The 13,992-nt window shown below is 32.9% G+C and overlaps 2 protein-coding genes and 1 pseudogene across 3 annotated transcripts; 2 read left to right on the plus strand and 1 right to left on the minus strand.

The window, feature by feature from the left end:
• The first annotated feature begins 2,693 nt into the window (after nt 1-2,693).
• On the plus strand, nt 2,694-7,425 carry LOC110646256 (WRKY transcription factor 72A). Its single transcript, XM_021799653.2, has 4 exons — nt 2,694-2,854; nt 4,347-4,883; nt 4,991-5,104; nt 6,466-7,425. The coding sequence occupies exons 1-4, from the start codon at nt 2,753-2,755 to the stop codon at nt 7,276-7,278; spliced, it is 1,566 nt and encodes a 521-aa protein (XP_021655345.2). The 5' UTR covers nt 2,694-2,752; the 3' UTR covers nt 7,279-7,425.
• On the plus strand, nt 7,263-11,269 carry LOC131174448 (SNF1-related protein kinase regulatory subunit gamma-1-like; annotated as a pseudogene).
• Nucleotides 9,075-13,321, minus strand: LOC110646247 (pentatricopeptide repeat-containing protein At2g02750). Of its 2 annotated transcripts, none has more exons than XM_021799642.2 (2): nt 11,000-13,321; nt 9,075-10,242 (listed from the first exon to the last, which is right to left on the minus strand). In XM_021799642.2, the coding sequence occupies exon 1, from the start codon at nt 13,304-13,306 to the stop codon at nt 11,390-11,392; it is 1,917 nt and encodes a 638-aa protein (XP_021655334.2). In that variant the 5' UTR covers nt 13,307-13,321; the 3' UTR covers nt 9,075-10,242; nt 11,000-11,389. The 2 variants fall into 2 exon arrangements, with proteins under 2 accessions (XP_021655334.2, XP_057993769.1); XM_058137786.1 differs by having other exon boundaries at nt 9,075-10,618.
• Between the last annotated feature and the right edge of the window lie 671 nt (nt 13,322-13,992).

The following is a 13,992-nucleotide window of genomic DNA, read 5'->3' on the forward strand; positions in this document are numbered from 1 at the left end:
CAAATTTAATCGCTTTAAAAAATTCAACTTGGCGAATTAAAATTACTTGTCTATGTATATACACTATTATTATTGTTGAATTCCGTCAGTCCAAGTCTTCTTTTATTTGCTTTCTTTTTTTTCTACCGAAATTTTCAATGTTATATATCCTAATCTTGTTATGGCTTAAGTGGTCATGGTTTAGAGGAGGTAGTTTTTTCATTTTATTTTATTATCATTATTATTATTTTTTTTTTCTATGAATCGGTTTACCTCCTGTAAACTAGATCGGTTACTGATTATCTGCCTGGTTTGAGGGATCAGTCCCAATTCTCTTCTGACAAGTGTTTTTAACATTAATCGGATCAACTATTGATATGATATCCTATTAAATCGATCAGATCAATTTGATTTTAACAATTATAATGTATATAATAAAATATTTTTATAACATTTACTGAATAATGATTTATTTTTATTGAGGATATTCTCATATAATTCAAGCCCAAGTAACTAATTACTCATATTTTCAAAGGTAAGCTCTTGGGTCCTAAGTTTCAATAAGCAAACTATTTGCTCATATTTTTAAGAGGGAACTTTATTTTCTTTCATTTTACATCATCTCACACAAGAAACTACTAATTTAATTATTAGTGTGTTATCTCCTTCAGAAAACCCACCCAATAGACTCTTTAATCAGATCATATAACTTTTTCATTGTGATGCTAAATTTTAACTTCATGACAATCCATTTGTCTTTTTTTGTCCTCTTGATGGACAAAGGTTCCACGCTATCTTGACTTCGATGGTTAATGTAGAGAGGTGGCTTTGAACCAAAAAATGTATACTTTTATACGAGCGAGAAAATCAAAACTAATAAAATGTTCGACTATTACATACTTAATTTTTACAAATTCATATATAGCATATGGGATTTTTTTATATTTACGTCCAATTTATTATAAATATAAGACATAAGATGTATGATGAATCTCACCTATTAAATATATGAATCTCATATATTTATAATTTCAGTCTATAATAGATCAAGTTTAGGCAATAATTTTCCTTAGCGTATGTTGTGTTAGGAAAAGAAAAAGGAGAATTGATTAATTTTACCAAAAAAATTGAGGATTGCACTGACATTATTAGTATAATTATTAAAGATTAATAACTCTACTCTAAAAATTTAAATATTTGTGAGTTTTGAAGTTTTAATTTAATTTTTTTAATTTGGAATAAATTTGTTCAAATTTAAAATTGAAATGAGGGATTGTGCCTGGCTAATGTGTCATGACATGTGCACGCATCTTATTACACATTACCCTCTCCAGTGAAGAAAGAAGAAATTGCACTAAGGAAAGAGAAGGTGTAGAACTAAAGGGGAAAATTAGGTGGGCTGAAATTTGGACTTTGATTGAGCTGCAGGGAATGGTACGGTAGCCATTGTTTCTTGTATTTGTGATTTGAAAGTATGGGGAGATATGATGAGAAGAAACTAAAAAATGAGTGAAAGAAAGAGAGTGTGGTTTTAGTCTTCTTATCTTGTTTCCTGATGCAGAACTTGTCCATGTTCAAAATAAGGTCTTTATCCTCGCCTCCATATGTAAAGAGTGCTTGTTTCTCAGGAAAATGGAAGAAAATGAGGGAGAAAAGAAGAAAGCTTGGAAAGAGAAATTAAAAAAAAAAAAACCAACGAGAGAAAGTAAGTGTTTGTTGCATATGCCATTAATAATCAAATAGTGTTTTAATTTAGGGTTACTTTAGTTTGAATTTACATAATTAGCCATTGGTTAAATAGTTAGGGTTAAATGCTTTTTTGTTTGCTTGTGTCATGTATACCTACTTATTTGAAATAAAAAAAATGCCACCTCTCATATCACGTCAGAGTAGATATACCTCCTTAATTTCAATTTCAAATTTAATAAAATTTTTCTCCATTTTAAAATTTTAAACAAAATTAAAACGCGTAAAGATTTAAATTTTTACATGATTAAACAAATTATTAATTATGCTAATTCATTACATAATTAGCATTAGTAAAATTATTTTTTTGTGAAGAAAATATACTCGAATTTCATTTTAATTTTTGAAAAATAATATCTTTTATCGACGAATTTTAATAAATACAAAAATAATTTCAAATTCTAAATGTAATTTTCTTTAAAAATTTTCAATATATAAATAAAAGAAATTATGCAGCATTTTCCTAATTTCTTATATATATATTATAAAATTCATTATAAATAAGATTTGACTTCCTCAGAATCTCGTATTCTAAAATGGGAAAAATTAATTGACAACGCGTCAGCAACACTAGGGCATACGTGGTGTGAAAGCTGATATTGCGGTCGCCGATTGGATAATGTACAAACGCAAAAATTTTGCATTGAAGTTCATATGACGGCGGCTAACTTTGACCAAAATTCGGTGGTTTACACGTGCGAATCTCTAACTGAGTACTGGGTCAACGTTCTTCCTCTCAAATTGTTGTCTATACAAACGTTGAAATTGAATTTTTCTTCATTTAGATTTTATTAATATTGAAATTATTAGAAGAATAATACATTTGCGTTGGCTTCTTGAACTGTGACAGTTTGACATTTCTTAAATGAGTAACGTAAGAAAAGATGAGCACTGCACCTTTGAATTTTTTTTTTAGTAGAAGTCAAAATCTGGAGGCTCTTTCTGTTCTTCTTCTCTACTGTATCTAAAAATGACCCAGCCTATATAGCTGCTATATGGCCATGGTTGATTAAAAAACTCAATACCAATGGAGGCTAGCTTGGAAAAGTCTGATATAGCGCCTGCAGAAGAGCAGATGGTGATGAAATCAAACGGTGATGAAGAGGGTCTTGTTTTAGAAACCAGCAAGGTATTTATCATTATTAATCTGCATGCGTGCATGGATTGATTCTGTTTCTTGGAGATTTTCTGTTTTTAATTAGCTAGAAAGCTTCCATATTTACGAAGGAAATTAATTAAGCTGCTTAATTCTTCATTTAACATCTTGAATATAAATATAATGTTAAATTTAAAGAGATAAAACGTATATTTCAGTGATCTGTGGATTACATTCTCAATGATTTTAGAGGGAGAGAGCAATAGTTGAAAGAGATGCAAAATGACCTTCACATTTATAATTGCAATTATTTCAGCAATTGCATCAAACATATTTTGATTTTGATTTCCAGTTTTTTTTTTTTTCCATTTAATCGGTCATGGGTGATCCATACTTGAAAACCAACATATAATCATATCATATATTGAAATGAAGTTGGATCAGTGAAGACAATAATTAATTTTCTTGAAATTTTCCAAAAATCAGATGTGATGACTCTTGATTTCTTGATCTCGCAATTCCATAATAGAATGCTTTCCAAAGGCTATCAAGATCTATACGGTAGTTCAGAATCTATTTTCTTATAAAGCATGCATTTTCTTTTCGGTGTCTCAGGAATGAGATATGATTGGGAAATCATGTAAAAAATCTGGTTAAACAAGAGGAGAGTGGCAGGTCTCCTTCCATGGTAAAAAATCTGCCCTTTCTTGAGAAAAGCATAAAATTAAGATTTCTAATTAATAAGATTTGTTTTGCCCTTCTTCCTCTTTTCTGGTTGTTGGTTAAAGACTTCAAAATTAATATTTAATTTAATGTCATTGATATGTTCCCTTTTTATCCGATTTCATTCATGGAATTCTTCACTCTGTGCAAGTTGGCCCGTCAAATTAATTATTGATTGTTTCTTTACAAAAGTTGCTTAATTAATTTAAAGACTATAAATTAAGAACTTTGCATACGTTATTAAGTTGTTCAACCAAAATATATTTTTCTCGTATGGTTTGCATTTTAGCTTTTAAAATATATCTCAGCTTATATATGCATTATTCATTATGGTTTATTATCTCTTTATATATAGTATAATACCGAGTCAATAATAGTCATAAATGCCGCCATGTGAATCAGATCTCTTAATTATTGATTCTTTCCCTCTCACTTTCTTTGATTCCTACTCGAGAAAAACGATCTGCATGTCTTGGAATCTTCATCTTTTTATATATGTTAATGACCTGGAAACCATTTAGAATATGGTCAACCCTGGTTATGGTGATCTATTTGGATGCCATTTAATGAAATTAAATATGTAGAATTCCATGTGCTTTCGCTAGGAAATCATCAGATAAATTCAAATAATTAAACCCCTTCAATCCAAAATGCCCTTCGTCATAGATGTAGATATCATATATATGCAAGAATCTGGTTTTCAGATCCATGCTTTGGCTATATATCCTGATTATAATTAAAATAGACAGATACATAAAAACGGTGTACTGAATTTTTTGCTGTTACTTTGTTTTGACACTAGGAGAAGGATCAGCTCAGATCAGCTAAAGCTGAAATTGATAAAGTTAGAGAAGAGAACGAAAGGTTAAAGCAGTTATTATCCAAAATCGCGAAGGATTACCAATCTCTAAAGAAACGTTTCTGTGAAGTTGTTCAAGAAGAAGAAGAAAAGAAATCCACCAAAATAACACCTTCTACTCGAGAAAATGAAGAATCTGAACTAGTCTCCCTCAGCCTTGGGAGAAGTTCCAGTGAACCTAAAAAGGAAGAGGAAAAAAGCAGCAATATAGATGATGGGAATGAGCATAATGAGGGATGGAATAAAGTATTTTCACTTGGGTTGGACAGCAAATTTGAACTAGATTCATCTGTAACTAAGAAGAATCCAAGTTCTGAACATGGCTTTGATGATGAGGAACCAAAGGAAGAGGAAGCAACTGAGACATGCCGACCAAGCAAAATGTTGAGGACAACGATAAGCGCAGATGATGAAGTGTTGCAACAAACCCAGACGAAGAAAGCTAGGGTTTCAGTCAGAACCAGATGTGACACCCCAACGGTTAGTATCTAAGAACTCCAGCATAAAGCAAAACTTTCTAGCGAAAGAATAATCCAGTTCAATATAAATATATAAAATTATTTATTTTCCAATGAATTGTTATGCAGATGAACGACGGATGTCAATGGAGAAAATATGGGCAGAAAATGGCGAAAGGAAATCCATGCCCAAGGGCATACTATCGTTGCACAGTCTCACCAACTTGTCCAGTGAGAAAACAGGTATATACATTTTCTACTCGCCACATTGATGATATACATATTATCAGATCATTAACTTCTTTAGAAATTCAAGTTAACTTACTGTGATTTTACTCAAGAAAACTGCAACTTTAAAGGAGATTTCATGCTGTATAATATAATAGTGAGGAGCGAAAAACAGAAGGGGATTACTTTTTTATTTTTTAATAAATTGTTACTTTAAAAAATATTAAATTTAGAAATTTCCTCTCACCAAAAAAAGAAGAAATTTTTCCTGCTTAAAATTTAATATTTACCCCCCTTAAATTGTGAATTAAATAAAAAGACAGAAGCATTTTATTTTTTTTTTCTCTTTGTGTACTCTAAAAAACGATTTAAAAATTGCATTTCATTTGCCTATCAGAATCAAAACCCATAGAAAAAAAAATTAGAAAAAATTGAACAAAGTCAAACAAAAAGAAAGTGAATAAAAAAAATTAAATTTAATTGTGGGATTTGAAAATGAGATGAGTAATTTTGTTATATATTTATTTTTTTTTATTTTCTTTTAGTTTTTTCTTTTGAATAAAAAAAATTGTTGTAGTTTTGTATTTTTGTACGTATCCAAATCTATTTGATAAATTTATTTTATGTACTCTCAATTTTAACTTTTGTTGTAAATATAACAAAATATAAAACATATTGATAATTTCATAATTTTAATTTTTTTTATAATTGACTCTAACTAAGATTTATTGTAATTATCATTAATCTTTAAAATTTTTAAAATCTATATTATTAAAATTATGTTATTGTGATTTTTATATATGGGTTTTTCTCAGTTTTACTTTCTTTGAAATTGGTTAACTCATTGTTATTATATTTGATTCATAGAATTACATTAAAAATTATGATATTGTAATTTTCATAGGTTAATTTTTTTTTACTTACAATTTTCCCTTATTACGTTAATAAGAAATAAGAATTATAATTTTATTCTATTCCCATTAATTAATTTCAATTTTAGAGTGGATAAAACTAGTTTTTAGTTTGACAGTCTAATAATTTTACAAATATATTATGTATCTCAAATTTTTTGATTTAGTAATTGAACAATTTAATAAAAAAATTATTATTTTATTATTTAGATATTTTAAAAAATGAGGATGAATGAATTTTAATTATAAAATTATATAAACATAAGTTATACGAAATTTAATTAAATTTTATATTTTAATATTAATTGTGATTGCAACAACGCTCAAAGGAATCGAATATGACCTTTATAATTTTTGTCTATATGAAAGTTTCCACTTAATGTTAAATCATGGCTTCACCCGTATAATTTTCCCTAGGCCTGAGTTACGATCTTTCTTCTCATGCTGCTCTATCTTGACTTTCAGGTGCAAAGATGTCCTAAGGACATGTCAATCTTGATCACCACTTATGAAGGAGCACACAACCACCCTCTTCCACCTTCAGCCACAGCAATGGCATCCACCACTTCTGCAGCTTTATCCATGCTACAGTCACGCTCATCGTCCTCACAGCCAGGGTTAGGGACCTCAGTTTCTGCGCCTGTTTCTATTTCCACCACCAATGGACTAAACTTCACTCTCTCCCAAAATAATGCAAGGCCACAGCAATTCTATTTCCCAAACTCTTCAACCTCAACTTCCAATTCACACCCCACTATTACTCTTGACCTCACAGCGCCAACCAGCGACTCTCACTTTAATAGATTTCCTTATGCTTCGAGATACTCACCAACATGTCTCAACTTTTCTTCTTCATCATCTTCTACTTCTTTAGAGCTCAACAGTGCCCTGCAAACATCATGGAACCCAGGCTACTCCACTTATGGGACACTACCTCACAGGCAGACTTCAGCTACCTCGCAACAGTGTTTGACAGAGACCATTGCAGCTGCAACCAAGGTGATTGCTTTAGATCCCAGTTTCCGGTCAGCCTTGGCAGCTGCAATCACAACATTTGTTGGAAATAATGAGGGTAATGGGATTAGAGATAATCCTGGTGTGGGAGAGCATTCTGGCCTGAACACGAAGATGGGTGATTCACTAACATTTAACACAATCTATCCTAGTAGCCACGATGGTATAGGTCGTGCTCAAGGGAGCTTGGTTTCATTCCCATTTTCTGCTTCCAAGAGTTCTTCTGGGTCTCCTGTTAATAGTAGGGACTACAACAAGCGATGAGGTACAGAAAAAATCATTTCATTTTTTTAGCTAGATGATATATGTACATTTTCATTAGAAAAGGAAGAAAGTATATCATGTTGTAAAGATGTTTTGCTATGAATTTCAGTTACAAATTACACATTTATTATTATTGTTTTTTCCAAAGAATATAATGTGTACACTGTAAAATAATTAACCAATACAAGAACAAGGTTTGGTTCAAACTGTAAATTAAACTGGATTAGTAATTTGGTTAGATTTAATTCGTATTAGTAATATACTATAATATTTTTTTCTACATGCTAATTTGATCTTGTTTGTTAAAAATATATTTTTTTTGTAAGCATTAATTGTATAATATCTTAAGGTTGATACTTGGGCATATGTTAATTGTGAGGCCAATTAAATGGCGAAAATGCTGTGAACTTGCCCGTCGGGAAGCATTTCTTCTCGGACTCTGTAGTATGCAATATGAATTGGTAATTGCATGATATCAGTGGTATATGTATTTCTGTAATTATATTGTTTAGCTTTAATCAAGTATTAAAAAAAAAAGACTATTTATAATTCAAATCAAATTAAATAATAATTTTTTTAAAATAAAATTATGAAATTGAAGTGTGTTTCTGAATCAAAACAATTCCAACAATGAAGGCTTATTAATCACAAAGGCTTAAAATTGTCTTTTAAACCTAGCAATGACAACATTATTTTCAACATTATCTTTGAAACCTGAGGCTTAGGTTGCCGGTCATCGCCTTATAGTTATTGGGCTTCCCTTTGTAGGGAAGAAAAAAGCCCATCCTTAGCAATCTCCAGACCCATGCATATAAAGCCAGCACAACTAAAGAACTAGGCCGAAACTGAATCCAAATAATATTATTTCTGAAGACAAAATATTTCAGGTACGTTTTGCGTTGAATGTGGAATTTTTACCTTATTTTTTGTTTTCTATAAAGATTCACGTAAAAATTCTTTGGCTTCTGCATATATGCAACTGCAAAATTAAAGCGTGCCATTTTCATGGTTGCAACCATTGAATTTTTAACCTTTTCTCTTTTTAACGTATCAATCAATTCAATATCGTAATGAATGATATATTGAATTGATTGAAATGATGAATGTTCCGTTTTTTTTTAAAAAAAAAAAAAAGAAAGAAAGATTGAGATGATGAATGTTTCCGACACTACAAGCATCACATGGTTGGATCAATTAGGAACAAATGGCGGGAGGAAAAATCAATGTAGAGGATTAGATTAGCCAAGCATGCCCTTTGGTAAGTTCGGGGTGATGTACAAGTACCTAGGTTCCCATATCTGAAAATACTTTAACTCTTAATAAAAATTCTTAATTAAAAAAAAAACCTAAATATGTCTCTATAGACTACAGCTTGATATAGAAGAGAAAAAAGAAATAGCTAACCAAACCCTTGCAAGAATAAAATATTGTTTATTAAATTCCTACTAAAAGAAGTAGCTCAATGTGACTAAAATCATCTTCCAGATTGTAATGTCGCGAGTTCAAATTCCAGTTCTGACATGGGCTTGGGTCAAGGTCAAGACTCTAGCTCTGCTTAATTGCTCATGGGAAGGAATACAAACTACATCACAGGGGTCTTCATACTGTGCTATTTCATGGGTGAGAAGCACTCATAGAATGGGAGAATTAGATAGTTCTTGCAACAGACACTTGTGAGGTAAAGTTTGCATTAATTTAGATCCGGTAAAGAACTGATTTCCAAGTGATACCAAGTTTCGAACAGGCCTAAAACTTATGAATTCAACATATGCAAATATCTAAATGACATAAGAAGGTTGAGCAACTATCTCATACAAATCGAAGTTGCATCATATTAGACAATGAATTCAATTGCAAAAGATTCATTACATTAATGAAGGGGAATGATAATGAATTTTGTTCTATGCAATGAATATAGATATGGCACATGCAGAAGAGGTAAGGGGTGTAAGGCATCATTCCAAATTTGCAAACTACGATGCTTATTTTGAGATAATTCAGTCCAGGAAGAAGTTACCACAATCATTGCAGGAGACTTTTAAGTTCTGCATTTGCAAGGATTCCAGTCTCATCATTCCCGCTAGCGCCTGGCAGCAAAGGTGATTGCAGAAATGTTCTGGCTTCTACAATTTTACTGCACTTGGCAGTAAACAAATGAAATATTCTTTAATCGCTTAATGGTGCTTTACATCTTCATTTTTATAGCCATTCAAATTCCAGCAGAAACCTCCATTGCTGATGCTGTCAAGATCTTATCTGAATGCAACATTATGGCTGCTCCTGTGAAAAACCCTGATGCAGGAACTAGTTTGAACTGGAGAACTAGGTACATTCAGCAATTGTTCTCTGGGTGTTAGAGAGTGCAGAACTTGCAGATGTTGCCTTATTAGCCAGTACTGCAACAGCTGCTGAAGTGGGCACAGAAGCTGTTGGCACTCTTGGAGCAGTAGCATTGGGCATCACAGTTCCGGCTACAATTGCTGGGCTAACTGCTGCTGCAGTTGGTGCTGCTGTGGTTGGTGGCATGGCTGCAGATAAGAGGCTGGGAAAAATGGCCCCACAGCTGCTGACAACTTGGGGAAGGACTTCTACAAACTTATCCTTCAAGAAGAACCATTCAAGTCAACCACCGTAAGTTTACTTTCAGAATGAGTCTGGGATGCATCCAAATCTCAAGCTTGCATTTTGATTAGCTCCAGTAACAGATGTCTCTTTAATAAATCAGCAGGTTTATTTCTTCCTTGAACAAAGATAATAGGCCATACTTCATTGAGTACTGTTGACTGATTGAACCAATGGGGATAAGAGGGTTAATCTTTTTCTGGCCACAATTTTATTTTCCTGTCACACAGTTGAGATCAGTACTCAACTCATACCGCTGGGCTGCTTTCCATCCAGTTGCAACGGATAATTCAATGTCGAACGCCTTACTTCTACTCTCAAAATATAGGCTGCGCAATGTACCTGTGATTGAACCAGGAAACCATGATATTAAGAACTTCATTACCCAATCCGCAATTGTTCAGGGTCTAGACTCTAGAGGGGTTTGGTTCAATTGTATTGCTGCACAATCTATTTCAGATTTTGAACTTCCTTTCATGTCTCCCAATGAGTTGAGTAATTTTCATATAAGTACTCTCCCAGGACCACTTAGTTTGGATTTTCAAGCTTGCTATTATGTCTGCATGCCAGGTAGTTGGAATCCAGAGCAATGAACTGATTCTAGAAGCTTTCAAGCAAATAAGAGAGAACCAAATTGGTAGTCTTCCAGTTGTAGAGGGGCCAAAGAAGAAGATTGTTGGGAGAAACATAAGGGGTATAAGGCACTTGCTACTCAAACCTGAACTTTTCAACAATTTCAGGTAGTGGAAACAAAATATAGATTTGAACTTACAGATACAATTATGTGATAAAGAGCCACATTGCTATAACTAAAATAATTAAAATCATTTGAAGTGTAAAGTGCTCTATAGAAAAATGATTAATGATTGATATTTATGGGGAAAATAGGAAAAAAGAAAGGGGAAAGATAGGAAAAATAAAAATAAAGAAAGAATGTTATTCAACCCGTATGAAACTTGCGGTTATTAAAAGAATCACCATATGGCGCGGTTTTTAATTGGTTATTACATAAGCCATCGGTTTGAGGCTCTGCAATTGAGCAACAAACACGATAGACAATACCATTAAAGTATTGAAACTTTAATCAAGTTTGACTTACCATTTTTCTTTCAGGCAGCTCACAGTAACAGATTGCATGAAAACTATCAGCTCAACCCAAGAAATTAGCAGAGTCATCCCGCCAATAACATGCAAGCTAGATGCAACTCTTGCTAGTGTAATCCATAGTCTAGCTTCAATGGCGGTTCACAGGATTTATGTGGTCGCTGGCAATGAAAATGAAGTTGTTGGCGTGATCTCCTGTTTCATATTTGAGCCCCCTAACTACTCTGATAACTACTTAGGGGCAAATGAAATGTTCAATGATTGATACTTCTGCTGTCAAAATCTATAATAACTTCTGGTGATGCAGAAATGTAACAAGTCTCAGAGACTAGTAAAGGTTGGAGTTAAAGCTGTTTCATCAGTTACCACTGGATGTAATTCTTTCTTATGTAACTCCAATAGAACTATATCCTGGCAATTTTCTTAATCCTCTATCTTCTATTATTTGCCTGATTCTTTCTACGTCTCCCCACCTTCCCATTAGAGCATAAATGTTTGACAGAGTCACAAGAGGAGTTGGATCCCCCGGTTCTAGCTCTGAGAGCTTCATGGCCATTTCTTCTCCCAGCTCAGGATGCAAGTGATGCCTACAGGCACCAAGCAAAGAAGTAAAAACAGAAGCAGGAGGCTCAGGCATGTCTTCTACTAGTTTCTTAGCTTCATCCAGCCTACCCAATCGACCCAACATGTCAATCATGCAACCAAAATGCTCTACCTTTGGTTTCAAGGCATAGTCTATAGACATCATCCTGAAAACTTGCCACCCTCTGTGAACTTGACCCGTGTGACTACACCCAGATAAAACCGCAATAAAAGTTGCTGAATTTGGTTTCACCTTCTCCTCCAGCATCTGGTCAAAAACCTCAAATACAGACTCATTCTCTCCATTTCTTCCATATCCAGATATCAATGCATTCCAAAATGCTGGGTCTTTGGGCTTTATCTCAAACTGATCAAAAACTCTCCGTCCCCAAGAGGAATACCCACATTTCATATACATGTCAATGAGTGCAGTAGCCATAAATTCGTCAGTATTAATATTAATTCTAATAGCATGCCCGTGAATCTCTTTTCCATGTTGCAAAGCAGATAAAGATGCACAAGCTGGCAATAGGCTTGTAATAGACTTCAAGCTTGGGACTACCCCAGAAAATTGCATTTTCTTGAATAAGTTAAAAGCTTCGATCCCCTTGTCTAATTGTGCAAACCCGCTAATCATGGAATTCCATGTTGCTGAATCAGGTTCCAGTCTTTCAGATTCTAAAAGTTTGAACAAATCAACAGCATTGTCACTCTGACCATTCAACATCATCCCAGTAATCATTGCATTCCACGTTATCAAGTTCTTATTGCTATTTAGATCAATGAACACTTCATATGCCCATTTCCAATGACCACACTTGGAATACATGTCCACAAGTGCAGTCCCCACCATAGTGTCACAACTCGCCTGAGTCTTCTTTATGAACCCGTGAACCTGTTTCCCAAACTGAAGATGCAAAAGACAAGCGCAGGCAGAAATAACAGAAACCAATGTAACTGAATTTGGTTTAACAGTTGAACATTTTCTCATGTCCTTAAACACATTCAAAGCTACACTTGGCACCTCATTCTGCAAAAGCCCTGAAATAAAAGCATTATGACTCACCACATTGCGATTAGGCATTTCTCCATACACTTCTGTAGCCAAAATTATCTCTCCACAGTTGGAGTACATAGTCACCAACGACGTTGCAACATATATATCCTTTTCCACACCCAACTTTATAGCCCAGCAATGCACTTGCAAACAGTGTTCAGCACTATCACAAGCAGGCAACAGACTGGCAATGGTAAGTGAATTGGGTCTAAACCCACACAATCCCACCTCTCTAAACATTAAAAAGGCCTTCTCGCGATACCCATTTTGAGAAAACCCAGAAATTGCAGCGTTAAGAGAGGCCAGGTTTCGGTCACGCATTTCACCGAACACTTTTAGAGCATCCTGGAAAAGATGAAGCATCATATACATATGAGAGAGAGCAGTGAATGTGTACAGGTTTGAGTGAAAGCCAGTTTTCGTGAGATGAGCGTGGATAATTTGGCCCTGGAGGGGAGACCTAAGCTTGGCGCATGCTTTGAGGAGAGGAGGAAAGGTGAAATGGTCAGGAGGCAGGGAGGAAGAGTGGAGTTGAGAGTGCAAGGAGAAGGCTTCTTTGTAGAACCCATCAGCCACTAGTTTTGTTATGTGGCGCGGGAGCCTCATGTCATGGTGTACCCTAATGAGAGGTGGTGGCAAGTTGAGCGTCACATTCACAGCCATATATTATAGCCCACCTACATTTTTTGTTTTAATTTTAATACTCCAACTTTTTAGGGTAAAATATCATTGAACAATTCATACGGATAATTTTTTAATTAGAAATACAGGAGTTATTTAATTTACTTTTTTTTAATAATATTTTACTAATTTCAATCTTATAAAATTTTAAATTTAAATAATAATCAGATATCTATAAAAAAAAAAAAAGAAAATTTCTTGAATAGTAATTATTTGTATGCTTAAATTTATGGTTAAATAAAGTTCCTTTAGAAAAAAATTGAACTGAATTGTTTTTTATTTAATTTTTTAGTATTTTAATTAAGTTTGAATTAATATTTTATTATAAAAATAAATAAATAATTAATTTATTAAATTCAAAATTACTAACTTTTTTTTTACATATAATTAATTGGATTCTTAGCACATTGTGTGAATTGAATACGTGAGAGAGATTAGATTTAGACTTAATTTTATATGTTAGATATCTATTATTCAGATTCTTTATATAATTATTTAATTAAATATAGAATATACTTTTTTATTTTAAATAAAAATATTTTTAAAATATATAAAATTAAATAGGTTCATTATTAATTAAAATATATAAAATTAAATAAATTTGAATATTTTTTAATAATAATATGAGTCTTAGGTGCATTTAAATAGTAAAAAATAAATTTTATTTA

This window comes from Hevea brasiliensis, chromosome 2 (assembly GCF_030052815.1).
Source record: "Hevea brasiliensis isolate MT/VB/25A 57/8 chromosome 2, ASM3005281v1, whole genome shotgun sequence".
NCBI classification, from domain to species: domain Eukaryota; kingdom Viridiplantae; phylum Streptophyta; class Magnoliopsida; order Malpighiales; family Euphorbiaceae; genus Hevea; species Hevea brasiliensis.

Bases quoted from the DNA above. Each gene is read 5' to 3' on its own strand.
- LOC110646247 (XM_021799642.2), bottom strand. From the start codon at position 13,306: ATGGCTGTGAATGTGACGCTCAACTTGCCACCACCTCTCATTAGGGTA.
- LOC110646256 (XM_021799653.2), top strand. From the start codon at position 2,753: ATGGAGGCTAGCTTGGAAAAGTCTGATATAGCGCCTGCAGAAGAGCAG. The intron at 2,855-4,346 runs GTATTTATCATT...TTTTGACACTAG, and splicing joins TTGTTTTAGAAACCAGCAAG to GAGAAGGATCAGCTCAGATC. The intron at 5,105-6,465 runs GTATATACATTT...CTTGACTTTCAG, and splicing joins CTTGTCCAGTGAGAAAACAG to GTGCAAAGATGTCCTAAGGA.